Source organism: Adiantum capillus-veneris, chromosome 26 (genome assembly GCF_014529385.1).
Source record: "Adiantum capillus-veneris isolate H3 chromosome 26, ASM1452938v2, whole genome shotgun sequence".
NCBI classification, from domain to species: Eukaryota; Viridiplantae; Streptophyta; class Polypodiopsida; order Polypodiales; family Pteridaceae; genus Adiantum; species Adiantum capillus-veneris.
The window spans coordinates 72,819,561-72,832,167 of record NC_140956.1 but is presented as its reverse complement, the minus strand read 5'-3'; the positions used below and the strand labels follow the sequence as shown (position 1 = coordinate 72,832,167).

The 12,607-nt window shown below is 42.1% G+C and overlaps 1 protein-coding gene across 2 annotated transcripts; it reads left to right on the top strand.

The window, feature by feature from the left end:
• The first annotated feature begins 806 nt into the window (after positions 1-806).
• Positions 807-11,524, top strand: LOC147423646 ((+)-pulegone reductase-like). Of its 2 annotated transcripts, XM_086501383.1 has the most exons (6): positions 8,744-8,882; positions 9,119-9,285; positions 9,536-9,614; positions 10,481-10,495; positions 10,543-10,607; positions 11,071-11,524. In XM_086501383.1, exons 1-6 carry the CDS (start codon positions 8,819-8,821, stop codon positions 11,329-11,331), a joined length of 651 nt encoding a protein of 216 aa, XP_086357509.1. In that variant the 5' UTR covers positions 8,744-8,818; the 3' UTR covers positions 11,332-11,524. The 2 variants fall into 2 exon arrangements, 1 of the variants encoding a protein (XP_086357509.1); XR_015186576.1 differs by lacking the exons at positions 8,744-8,882; positions 9,536-9,614; positions 10,481-10,495; positions 10,543-10,607; positions 11,071-11,524 and adding an exon at positions 807-1,305 and having other exon boundaries at positions 9,119-9,291.
• Positions 11,525-12,607: the final 1,083 nt, after the last annotated feature.

The following is a 12,607-nucleotide window of genomic DNA, read 5'->3' as shown; positions in this document are numbered from 1 at the left end:
GTTTTGGTCCACTTTTTGTTGGTTTCTTCTATGATGGCCTTCATAGAAGTTGTTCCAAATGGTATCAACTTATTATTGCCAAAATTTTAGCCTCAGATGCTTCAAGGAGTCATGGATCATGATCCATGTTCCACTGCACATCTGGTCATGGAATTCGGTCAATGTGTGTCCAAACCCTATAGAGGTCAGATTTTCACTTATTATTAAATTTGGATACCGAAAAGTAAAAAAGGCCCAATTTTTGTCTATTTCCAAAGTTTTTTCTCTACCCAATTTCCTTGATTTGGTTGGGTTTTTGTGTCAATTTTCTCACCAAAATTTTATATTCAGTGATATTTTCTCATTGGTATAGCTATCTTATTTTGCTACTGGAGTAAATTAACTCTTTGAAATACCAAGATCAACACCCTCATGTGAAAGATTCTTTAATTGGCTTGTTAGGGCATGTGTCTTATGGCATAAGCACTTAATATCCCCCCCCCCCCGCGCGGGGTAGGTCCCCCCTTCCCTTATGTATACAGTACGAGAATGAAATATTGGAGGGCTACTCCTATTGTATACGCTTATGTCTTGACCTCTAAAACCCCCCCTCTTGCACACTCACGTGATACCATACGGAAATACATAGTGAATCCCCCGGGGCCACATGAAAAAAGGAGCTGCTAGGATTTTGAATTGAGATGTGGTGCTAACGAAGTAACCATTTACTACGATTTGGGTGCAAGAGAGAGAGAGAGAGAAGACAGAGAGATAGAGAAGAAAAAGAAGAAGAAGAGAATTTAACGTCGTAGGAAACTATCCCAAGAGACCTTGAAGATCCGACGAGGACAGTTGAACTCAATACCTGTTGTTCAAGAGGGAAATGGCAATCAAAATTTAAAGCAGGTAAAGAAATTTCTGTGCAGTCCACGCGCCAGCAGCTGCTATGCGAGCATACTTGTCATGTTGCTTTACTCGAACCTTCTAGGCTTGCACATTTCTCTCAAATGAGAGAGAGAGAGAGAGAGAGAGAGAGAGCATTCTAGCACTACTTCTGAGAGAGGGGGAAGACGAAGCGGGACATGACGACAGAGACAGTAACCGTATGGAAGAAGGAGGCAGTGCTGGCTTCAAGGCCTCAAGGGCCACCCACAGAAGGCAACTTCAAGCTGTGCGAGTCGGAGTTCACCTACACACTTCCCCTTCACGATGAGAACTCAGTGGTGCTCAAGATACTCATGATTTCCATCGACCCATGATTTCCTTCGCGAGATCATGGATGAGAAAAGCGTGATTAGCAGCATACCTCCCTTAGAGCTTGGCAAGGTAACAATCTCCACGTTAGTATTTGGCAAATTGTAACCAGTATTTATTTTGTGAATGAACTATGTGATGATAATGTTAATCATGCCTTATAAAGGTTTCACAAATGGAGCCTGTGTATGTATATACTTATATATGTCAGAGCGCATGCGCATGCGCACGGGCACGCACACACACACACATGCATGCAAATCCTTATGAGAAGGCTCTGTGAAGAAGATTTGCCAAACTTAGTAAATGCGAAAAAATTGCTGCACATCTCAAAGATTGAGAGGATTCTTGGTGTGCTTTTAGGTGAGAGAAAGGTGTAATCACCCACCGGTCGGATGGCTCGCTCGAGCTGTGCGCATCTGAGCATTGCTTTGTGTAGGCAACATTATATTTCCTACTACTCTCCTGCTTTGTGTAGGTGATTTCCCCACATCCGTATTCAATAGAATGTTCCTGACTTCAGAACATGCTACTCGTAATATTTTTTTACTGAAACAAATGCTAAGGCATGTTGTACTATTTGACCACCATCCGTTATAACTCTCCCCTCGAGGCTTCTACATTGGGTGGCCCCCGTAGGTGAGTTAACCCCCAAGCTTGAGCCTCGGACTAATTTCCCATACCCAAAGATGCTAGATCGCAGGCTTTCCCGACCTACTTCGTCAGCCCATTTTAATACATGGTGACTGTCCTGGTTATACGACCTTGCAGGATCTCATAAATTTTACTGACTTAGTTGTTTAACATTCTCCCCTCCAAGAAAATCATTGCTTCAACGATTAATGAGGGAAACTTTTTATGAACAAAAATTTCAGGTTGTTAAGTATCCTTCGTAAGTGGTAGACCCTTACAATCAATCTGAAACTTTTGGATGACATAGTTGCTTAACCATTCGTGTGTGCTATCTAGTATCTTGTTAGCACTTAAGATGAAAATGTCCTGATGCCTGTAAAGTAACATACCATCAATCATCTTTGCTAATAAAATGCTTTAATTTACTAACATAAAAAGTTAATTTGGCCATACCATAGTTCATCTCAAATGGTGTAAATCTTGTAGCTCTATACGGACGGCTATTCTATGCTAATTCTATCAATGAAAGATATGAATCCCAATCATTTTGCGTGTTAGAAACATAGGCTTAAAGCATGCCCTCTAAAACTTTGCTTGTTAGAAACATAAGTTTAAAGCATGCCTTCTAAAATTTGGTTCCCTCTTTTTTGAATCGTCTATGTTTTCGTGATTATTACTACTCATATTAAGAGTAATGTTTAACTTGGCACACGGGTGGCGACAAAAATATTGTGTAAACTTTTGATCTATCTAACAATATGGATTGTGGTAGTCCATGTAGTAAAAAAAAAAAGCCATTTGATTGAAATGAGCCATCTTGCTCAAACGATCAACCACTACCAAAATAGCATCCTTTGATGTTTGAGTTCTTGTTAGTGCTACAATAAAATCCATGGATGTACTTTGCCAATTCCGTTTTGGAATTTGTAAAGGATGTAATAAACCAAGCTCCTTAACTCTTTTTGATTTATTAACATGACACTTGAAACATTATGAGATATACTTGTGGACTTCTTGCTCGAGATTAGGTCACCGAAACATCTTCTTTACTAATTATAAAGCCTTATCTAAGTTAGGATGGCCTGGACAAGGACTATCATGGCAATCATGCAAAACTTTTGCTCCTAGTTCCTGTGCACAAGGAACATAAATCTTTCCTTTTTGTTTAAGAAATTTGTAGTCCATTGATAAATTTGCAAATGAACTTGGAGTAGGTCTAGTTGGATAAGTTAGACAAAGTTGCATCATTCGCTTTATTTTCTGAAGCAAAGTGCTTTCTATAAGTCATATTGTCAAGGTCCTTGATAATGCTTATATTGTCCCTTCTTATAAAGAATTTTCAATTTTACATAATCTTGGCCCATCTAGCTCGACGGCCCCTCAAATCTTGTTTTAAAGTATGATGATGGATATACACCTTAAACTTTGCACCATAAAGGTAATTGATGCCAAATTTTAAGACCATGAATTATATCATACAATTCTAGCTCATGTACATGCCATTTTTGTTGTGTTGGAGAAAGTTTTCGACTTCCATTGCTACTATAGATCCAAAATTCTAAGCACTAGGACAGTTGGAAACTTGTCCACTCAAAAGGACCATTAGCTTGCAACATATCAGTCATAGGGGCCAGTATCAAAGAATTAACGTCGAATGAACTTTCTGTAGAACCTCGAAAAACTTAGAAAAGATCTTAATGCAGCGATTTTTTGTGGCTCTAGCCTCGCTAGACTAACAACCACTTTCTTGGGATCAATCTCGATCCTTTTTGCAAAAATCATATGACCCAAGTAGAAGTCTATCTCAGTCATACATTAAAAAGTTTTATCCAAATTAGCATACGAATCCCTCTCTCTCAAAGCTTAAACAAGAGCAAATAAATTTTGTTCATGTTTCTGAAAATTCTTGCTATAAGCAAGCACATGTGAAGTAAAATCATCAGCAAAATGTCCCATAAATGGTCACAAAAAGTCATTCATTAATTCAAAGTTGATGCCACATTAGTGAAGCCAAATGGCATCGCTAAATATTTAATTACGAAACCTTGTCCTAAAAGCATTTCTATATACATCATCTTCTTTTACAAATATACGATAGTAACCACTCTTTAGTCTATCGTATCGAATACAATGGCTCCATGTTGGAAAATCATCTATCCTTGGCATATGAAATTTGTGCTTTATTGTCAGTCTTTTCAAGTTTCTATAATTCATGCACATTTTGAAAGAGCCATTTTTCCTTTTTATGAGAAAAATTGGAGAAGCCAAGGGTAAAAGTTTGGATCGGATCGCGCCCTTTTTTAAATACTTTTCCATGACCTTTTTGACTTTATTCTCCTCTTTTACATGAATAATCAATAGACCTACATTAAGAGAATCTTATAGAGAAAATAGAGAGAAGAGAGAATAATAAGATCAACACACTCTTGGGGATCAAACGATGGGATGTCTCTTCCCCCCTGAATAGGTTTAATTTTATTTATGAGGAGAATCTTATACAAGCACACACTCCGTTCCAGATCTTAGACCCGATGGTAGCAATAAATCTGTAGCGTAAAACAGGGCTGAAAACGCAGATCTCGACGATGTCGATGATGGACAGCAGTGAAGCCCTCGGTGCCGGCAAAGAAATGGCCGAGGGAAGGCTCATTGGGTTGCTGAAGTACCAGATTGCAACGGGAATGCCAACGAGGCCAGATACAACCCGACCTGGCAAGGGAAGGGGCCAAAAATTGAAAACTATAGGTTGATCTGCAGGTTAATGAAAACGCCAGGGCTGATCCGGTGAGGATCTGAAAAAACGCCAAGGCTGAAGAAAACGCTGGTTGATTAACGTTGGGCTCGTCTTCTCCCTTGCTGGCGCTATCTGCTCCTTCTGCAACTTGGTTTCAAGTGAGGCTCTCTTGCTCCCTTTATAGGTGAGGAATAGGCCTAAGAATTATTTAAGGTTGAGGTAGGGCAACTTTCCACCGGGTCACCCAACAAATAAATCATAAAAATAATTTATTAAAAATTGAGCAAGGGGGTGTCCATTTGGGTGAAACCGCACATCTACCCATCCGGAAATCCGATCGACGCGGAGAATGGCTCGTTGGATTCCTCTAGCCTAGAGCTACATGCTCGTTATGCCAGATGCCCACCATAGTATAATAACATCTGTCAAAACGCGTATACAAACCATTTATGCAAGAGGGGTTCCGAAACTAGAAAACCTAATCTAATGGACTTGTCCGGATATGCAGGTCATGCGAACAGGCTCATAAAATTTCCGGTACTAATCCTCCTAGGATTCTAGACATCCCTATCTAGGAAGAAAGGGAAAACGACGACTTTTGAGGGAGAGGCTCCCTTGGTTGATGTGGAAATTTTTGAAAGACCAGGATGGTGATGATGCATCTACTCACAAGACCTGGACTGCTTCTTGGATCAACAATGCCCTTGTTGGTTACCGGCCAACAATAACCTTTGTTGTTTCAACTTGGATGGGGTGAACCAAACTATTAACCAGATGGATGCTCATAGAGCGAATGGATCTATATGCAAACACCAATGTTCACGAAGGTTACCGGCCAGCTTATGCTGCCTCTACGTGGAAAGATTGGTGAGAGCAATGCCGAATGGGAGATGAAGATGGTTATGTCCTTTGGGATGCCCATGAACCATGGCAAGTCTTCTGTATGATGTCTCATGAAACCACCAAGTAACTCCTCAAAGATAGAGGCCCCTCTTGGGGCTTCGACTAAATCGTCGTATGATGGAAGCTCTAGATAAATCCTCTTCTGTTCAACAGATGTGGTTGCGAATGTAGTCTCACGATGCCTGCGAACTCCTGCGGTGGTTGCCTCGGATTAAAACCCTCTGGCTCCGGATTGATGGCTATCGTTTGCTAAGAAGATGCAGTTGGTGTGGACCCCATGTGCTACCAAAGATGTGTACAGATCGATGACGATGCAATACCTTTTTTGGAATGATGGAATTCTCCAAGCAGATGGGAGAGATGGTTTTTCAAAAAATGCCAAGATTCCAAAGCTAGTAGGCTGATCTAGATGGTGCCTTCCTTTGTCATCATAGGCTGCTAACAAATCCTGATATTTGCAATCAAGATCTTTACATTTCTAATGAATATCTTCAATGATGCGATCTGTCATGTTGAAGAAGTTATGATTGCAAAGATTTCTTTATGTTTAGGTGATCGAGCGCACGCACCCAGTTAACTACCCTCTCATTGGCGCACCACAATTGTAACCCCGGTATACAGTGTTCGCATTTCCTACGCTCAAGGTGCACGGTCCTACGCGCAATGGTAGGTCCTGTAGTTCCCTGAGTGAGAGAAGCATCCTTGGGTGAAATGCTACAACACACACTCAAACATGAGATTTTTTTTCTAAGGATTAGCGAATTAGTGCAAAATCTTCAAAGCTTTGATACCAATGTCAGGTGTAGCGGAATTGAAATGCACTTCCACAAATCCTTCAACTTCTTTCCTTGCGTTAGTGATTCCTTTTCACTTCAATGATGGTTTCTTTTACTTGCCCTTGGAGAGAGGGGCTGAGAGAATGCAATAAAGAGAAATGAAATGATATATTAACGTCTTCAAAAGGCCAAAATGACCTATGAGACCATCAGATACAACGTGGTGAATCTAATACAATGTCTGAAGTACAAGTACAAAAAGTAGTGAAAGTAAAAATGAAAACTGAAAATGAAGTGTGAAATGTGAAATCTGAAAATGTAGAATAGGCCCTCAATGACAATCTGGGTGTCGTGCTAGAATGCCTCTGATCCTCTGCTGGAGTCTCCGTCGATGTAGTGTGCTCCTGTGTCTCAGTCGTGGTCGTCTCGATCTCCCGAGCTCAGTCGCCTTGTCAATGAGGGTGCCTCTCGTATGAATGCGAGTACAACCCTGTGCTGGTGGTTGGTCTCTTGGCTCCCTCGATCTAAAGAAGTCTGTGATCTGTCTCTGCGACTGTCGTACTCCATGTCTCCTCAACAGACTATCTCTATGTCGGTGTAGCTCAAGTAGATATAGGCCAAGGCATCTCTGATCCTGATACCTCATGACTCTATCTAGGGGTCCAAAACCCTCCCTGAATAAGCAATGGAAGCGCCCTCGTATCTCATAATACACAGTGCAGTGGCATATGTAGTGTAGCTCTGTCTCTGGCTCTCTACCGCATAGTTGACATATCCTAGACTCCGGCGGTATCCCTCTGAATCTTCCCGTCTCAGTCTCCAGCTGGTGTGAGGATGTGCGAATTTGACCAATAGCACATCGCAGACCATGAGACAAATAAGTGTCCATGTAGCTTGGACGAGTCACAAACCCATCTCCCGAAAGTTGGAGAAGGTGCTCTTTGTAGAAAGCCATCTTGGTGCCCAACTCTTGCATCGGCTCTACCCATGTCCTTCTGGTGTGCAACTGTATAAGATCCTGCCGAATGAGTCTAGTGATCTCCGTCCGTGTGACTGGTAGGGAGGGTGCATCTAGGGAATATTGAAAGGGAGGCAATCTATCCATGCTGAGACCATGCCTCTGAAACCATGAGGTCATCTGCGCATACCAACATGATGCATCTCCCTACATCGCTAACTGTCTAGAGGACTCAAGAGCCAATCTGGTATATCTGCCTCTTATGTGTATCCCATAGACTGTGCATAAAGGACACTGATCTGGTAAGAGCCTCAATCTCTATAGGAGGAGCGGCTACCTCCGCTCGAATAATCGCATGTGGTACGGAGGCCTTGGCTCTAATCATCCGGGATATCATAAATACCAAGGGTCTCTCCATGTTCCTCCAACTGTCATGATTCACAGATGGTCCCCACACTTGGACCCTATAAAGCATAGCTGAAGCAACCAAAGAGAGAGAGAGAGAGAGAGAGAGAGAGAGAGAGAGAGAGAGAGAGAGAGAGAAAAGAGGATAGGGACACCATATGGGGTCCCAACCAACCCTCTTAAGGGCCCCCCACACCGTTGCCGATGCGGTATTTGCTTTAGATTGCGTAAATGGAATGTACACACAATGCAATACCTCAGGTGCAGACTCTACTGACTCGAATGATGAAAATCACCTCGGTAACTCCTCAAGACGAGGCACCTCCGGGGCTGGTTTGATGCACATTTGGATCCTTCTCCATGTGGGATTCCGGATGGCCGCCAAGGGTAGATCTGGGGTTGATTCTCACTCTAGATGTGAGGAATGAAGGGCTGACAGCTGGCTGCAAAAACGAAGATCTGCGACGAAAAACGCAGCAGATATGTCACGTAAAACAGGGGTGAATACGCAGATCTCGACGATGCTCGACGATGCTGATGATAGACAGCAGTGAAGCACTCGATGCCGGCGAGGGAATGGCTGAGGGGAGGCAATGGGCTTGCCGAAGTACCGACCCCAACGGGAAGGCTAACGAGGGCAGATCCAACCCGATCCGGTGAGGGAAGGGGCTAAAAACTGAAAACGTCAAGGCTGAAGAAAACGCTGGCTGATTATGGAGCAAAAACGTTGGGCTGGTCTGCTCCCTTGCTGGTGCTATCTGCTCCTTCTGCTACTTGGTTTCAAGTGAGGCTCTTCTGCTCCTTTCATAGGTGAGGAAAAATTTGCTAGCTATTATAGCACATAGCTTCACATGCATGCTATAATATGTGATTGTAATTGATAATCTGTAAGTGTGAGTGCCTAAGTTGTGCTAGTTATACACAAATATTCAATTCAATGAATGGAGCAGGGTGACTGTTTATTATAGTGTCAAGGGGATTGCTATGATAACAGACATGATTTAAAAAAATCTGGACAAATTCCTGAGATTGTTCTCTCTTCTTTTTGCACCTATCGAGGCTCTGAGTTTATCTAAGGTGTTTGCGTCTAGTGTTCTGGAATTTAAGGAAGGGGACATTGTCTTTGGCCTCATCCCTGTTTCCAATTATGCACTTGTACGAGTGGGCACAAATACCATGCTGAAAAAGATCAAGCGCGAGGATGCTGATATACCACTTGGTCATCACCTCGTAGTTCTAGGTATCAAAGCTCTTCCATTTTGAGTTAGTAGTCTGATTTCTGATGCAAATGAACGCACAAAAACGCCTTTTGAAACATCTTGCATGCTTTGCATTTGACAATCATTTGGTGTCTATATTCCTCATGTTTGTATCTATCATATGCCTCAAGATTATTTGAGAACAAAGTTTGCTTTTATCTTCATCCTTTTGTATATCTTTGCAGTTTTGGATCGTGAAGCTGTTGAATCTTTGCAGGCCTTGCGGGGTACACAGCATGGGTAGGGCTCAACATGATTGCCCACCTTCAAGCCAAAGAGGAGATTTTTGTATCTGCTGCTGCTGGCTCTGTTGGACTCCTTGCTGGCCAGCTCACAAAATTGAAGGGATGCTGTGTTGTGGGCAGTGCAGGCAGTGATGAGAAGGCAAGCATTCCCCCCAGTGTGTGTGCGCATGCGTGAGTGTGTATGTGCACGTGCGTTCGCGCACGCCTTTCCGTGGGGCATGGTGCTTATGTGCATGTGCATACATATGAAGTGCCTCTGCATATGTGTTAAGCATGTACCCTAAAGTGTGCTTCTTAAGCATGTAACCTACAACATTATGTGCCTTGTGTTGCATCCCTGAAGGTTACTGCCAGGAGTTTCCAAGCACAATTAATTTCTGTTTCTACAGGTTAAGAATCTCAAGGAGGTGTACAAGTATGATGATGGTTTTAATTACAGAAAAGAGGACTGGGATTCTGCCTTGAAAAGTAACTCATCTAGTTTACCTCTGCACACGCATGCGAGCACATAAGCATCCACCCACACCCCCATGAACAGACATCCACATATGCATTTTTTAAAGTAGTGTTTCAATGGCTTTGAGCACTCCATCGGTTGCAAATAGGGGCTATATTAAATCCATCCATCCTGGGTCCTGTGCTTTATAAGGTGAACAGAAATTAATTGGCAGATAGGTTTGTTGGCTTTTTAAAACAAGCTAAGTAGTGAAGAAGTGAGATAGGTGTACATTTGTTATTTTTCATACACTAGTACGGCCCGCCGCCTTCGGTGGCCTCCCTCTCTTTTTCTCTCTCCCTCTTTATCGTGTACACAGGAGCTTCTCTCAGTTTTGAAGTTTAGCCTTCGACACGTGTAAAGGGCTCCCCCTTCCGCCATATTATGTTAGTTTAGACTAGTGGATCTCCCTTTGCATGTGAAGCATTGAAACTTTCTTTGTTTTATTTGTTTTGTTTGAGTCGTTTCTTAAAACCATGAAAGCGCAAGATATATTAGAAAAGCAAGGGCGATACATGATGAACGGGGTACATGACTCGTCGGGGTAATTTGCCCCCGTAGCTTCTATTTAGTTTTAGAGTGCAAGGACCCTCTAAATGCCATTTCACTCTCTCTTGGAAAGTGAGTTGGCATAGGTGGGACCTTGGAATCTTAAACTCTGGCAAGTTCAAGGTACAACACCAATGTTGCCAAAACTTAAAAAAAATTCTGAATTGGTTTGGCATGCATGCATCGGTGCAATATGTTTGGAACCCTCACGTGTGTAGCTGAAGGCATGTGGGCACTGGGATTTATAGACTTGTAACACTTTTGTATCAAGTCATTTGCTCTTTTCCAGGTGTTGCCCAAATGGGTTTGATGTATACTATGATAATGTTGGAGGGCATATGCTTGAAGCAGCACTCGAGAACATACAAAAGAAGGGATGGATTGTTGCGTGCGGGATGATTTCGCAATATAATAAGGTACATGTGGATTAAATTAAAAGATTACAGTTTTTGAAGAAGAGATGTCGGTACATGTACATAGATTGGGACACATGCGTTCGCGCTCGTGTGCACACCCACACACACACTCGCGCTCACGCATGCATGCACAAATGTGACTCATATAGAGAGCCTGCTATGCATATGTAGAGTAGAAGCAAAGATAGGTGTGTACATGTACATAGATTGGGACACACACGCACACACGCACGCACAATGTGACTTGTGTACATGTACATGGATTGAAACACACACGCACGCATGCATGCATGCACAAATGTGACTCACATAGATATGTACATGTGTTCCACACACACAAGCACGCACACCGACTTTTTACATACTGATGTGTATATTCATGTGTAAATGTGTCTGTGTATGCGTACATATGAGGAAGAAGGTAAGAGTTTGCTCAATGTGGTTGTGCATGTGTGTATGCCAGAGACCTGAAGAAAGGGATGGTGTGCGGAATTTGATGCATGTGGTTGGGAAAAGCTTGAGAATGGAAGGATTTACAGTGTTTGATTATTGGGACTCATGGGATGTCTTCTATAATGAAGTAAGCCAATATCTTCAGCAAGGAAAGATAAGCTACCCAATAGATGTGTTGGGAAGAGGCATCGAGGAGTTTGCAAAAGCATTCATCAGACTATTCAAAGGTGAGAATATTGGCAAAGCAGTGCTGTATGTAAGCAATGAGTGATTAGTAGGATGTTTGTAGTGACAAAGGTGTAATTAACTGTGTGTGTTATCTCTCTCTCTCTCTCTCTCTCTCTCTCTCTCTCTCTCTCTCTCTCTCAACACCATCGGTGAAAAATTGATCATGTATAATCAGCTACCGGAGTCTCGTCTTCTTTCTCATGCCGCACACATGCAATACCATCAGTGAAAAATCAATCATGGGCAATCGATTGCTGCGGTTTCATCTTCTTGAGCACATGCATGCGGTTTAATTATGCCGATTTTGGCATAGTTGTGAAGTTCAAGCCGTAGTTGGGGGGATTAATGAATAATTAAGCCTGGTGTGACCATCAAGAGGCTTGCTTATTCATTTAATGCTCTTTCTGGGCATTGTTATCTATAATTGATAACTAAGCCTCGTGTAACCATAGCCTTTAGTCCATGCATGATACTATCGAGACATGGGCATCATTGTATATGGCCCACAGGCCAACATGGCCTTTTGCAAACATCAATACTCTCTCTCTCTCTCTCTCTCTCTCTCTCTCTATAAAGGTTCATACACTTTGCTATTACAAAAGAAGTAGACTGCGAGTTTTGAATTACAGCTAAAAGTCACATAAGAAGGTATAACCATAGGTGACCCCCAGGGAGGGCAATAGGAGGCTCCCACTCATCATTTATAACAAAATGAGTGGATGATAGCAAAGTAGTAGTGACTTTCACCAAATCGATATCTTCATTTTTGATAACTCAAAACTGTTCATGTATTACGTGCCATAAGAATAGAGTTTGATATTGCATTGATATTGCACTACAAGAGGGAATCGATATGAGTTCGTTCTCTTTGCAACTCCCTTTGAGCCATGACACAAGTTTTCACTTTCTAAAAGAGTGCCATTTTGTGTGGCACAATGGGTAGAATGAAAAAGAGGAAGGATTCCAATCATGATAAGTAGTCTCTTTAGATATGCCCAAGCTATCCTAATCTCTTGTTGGGGGCATATTTGCAACAAGGGTAGCACCATTTTCCCAACATGAAGTCTAACCACCCTCACATGTATTGCACAATTATGGTTGGCTTTAGCATGGGCTTACTAGGACGATCGTGGAATTTGCATTGGAAAGACAAGGACAAGAAATTTTCACTTGACATCCTTTTCCAACATTGGTTCACAAATTTTCACCCTAACCTACATATGCAAAAGCATGGAAATCTAAATAGAAACTGATACATGCTAGTTAACAAGTAAGGCAAAGATACTAGAGGGAAATAATAATATCCTTGGGTTGAAATA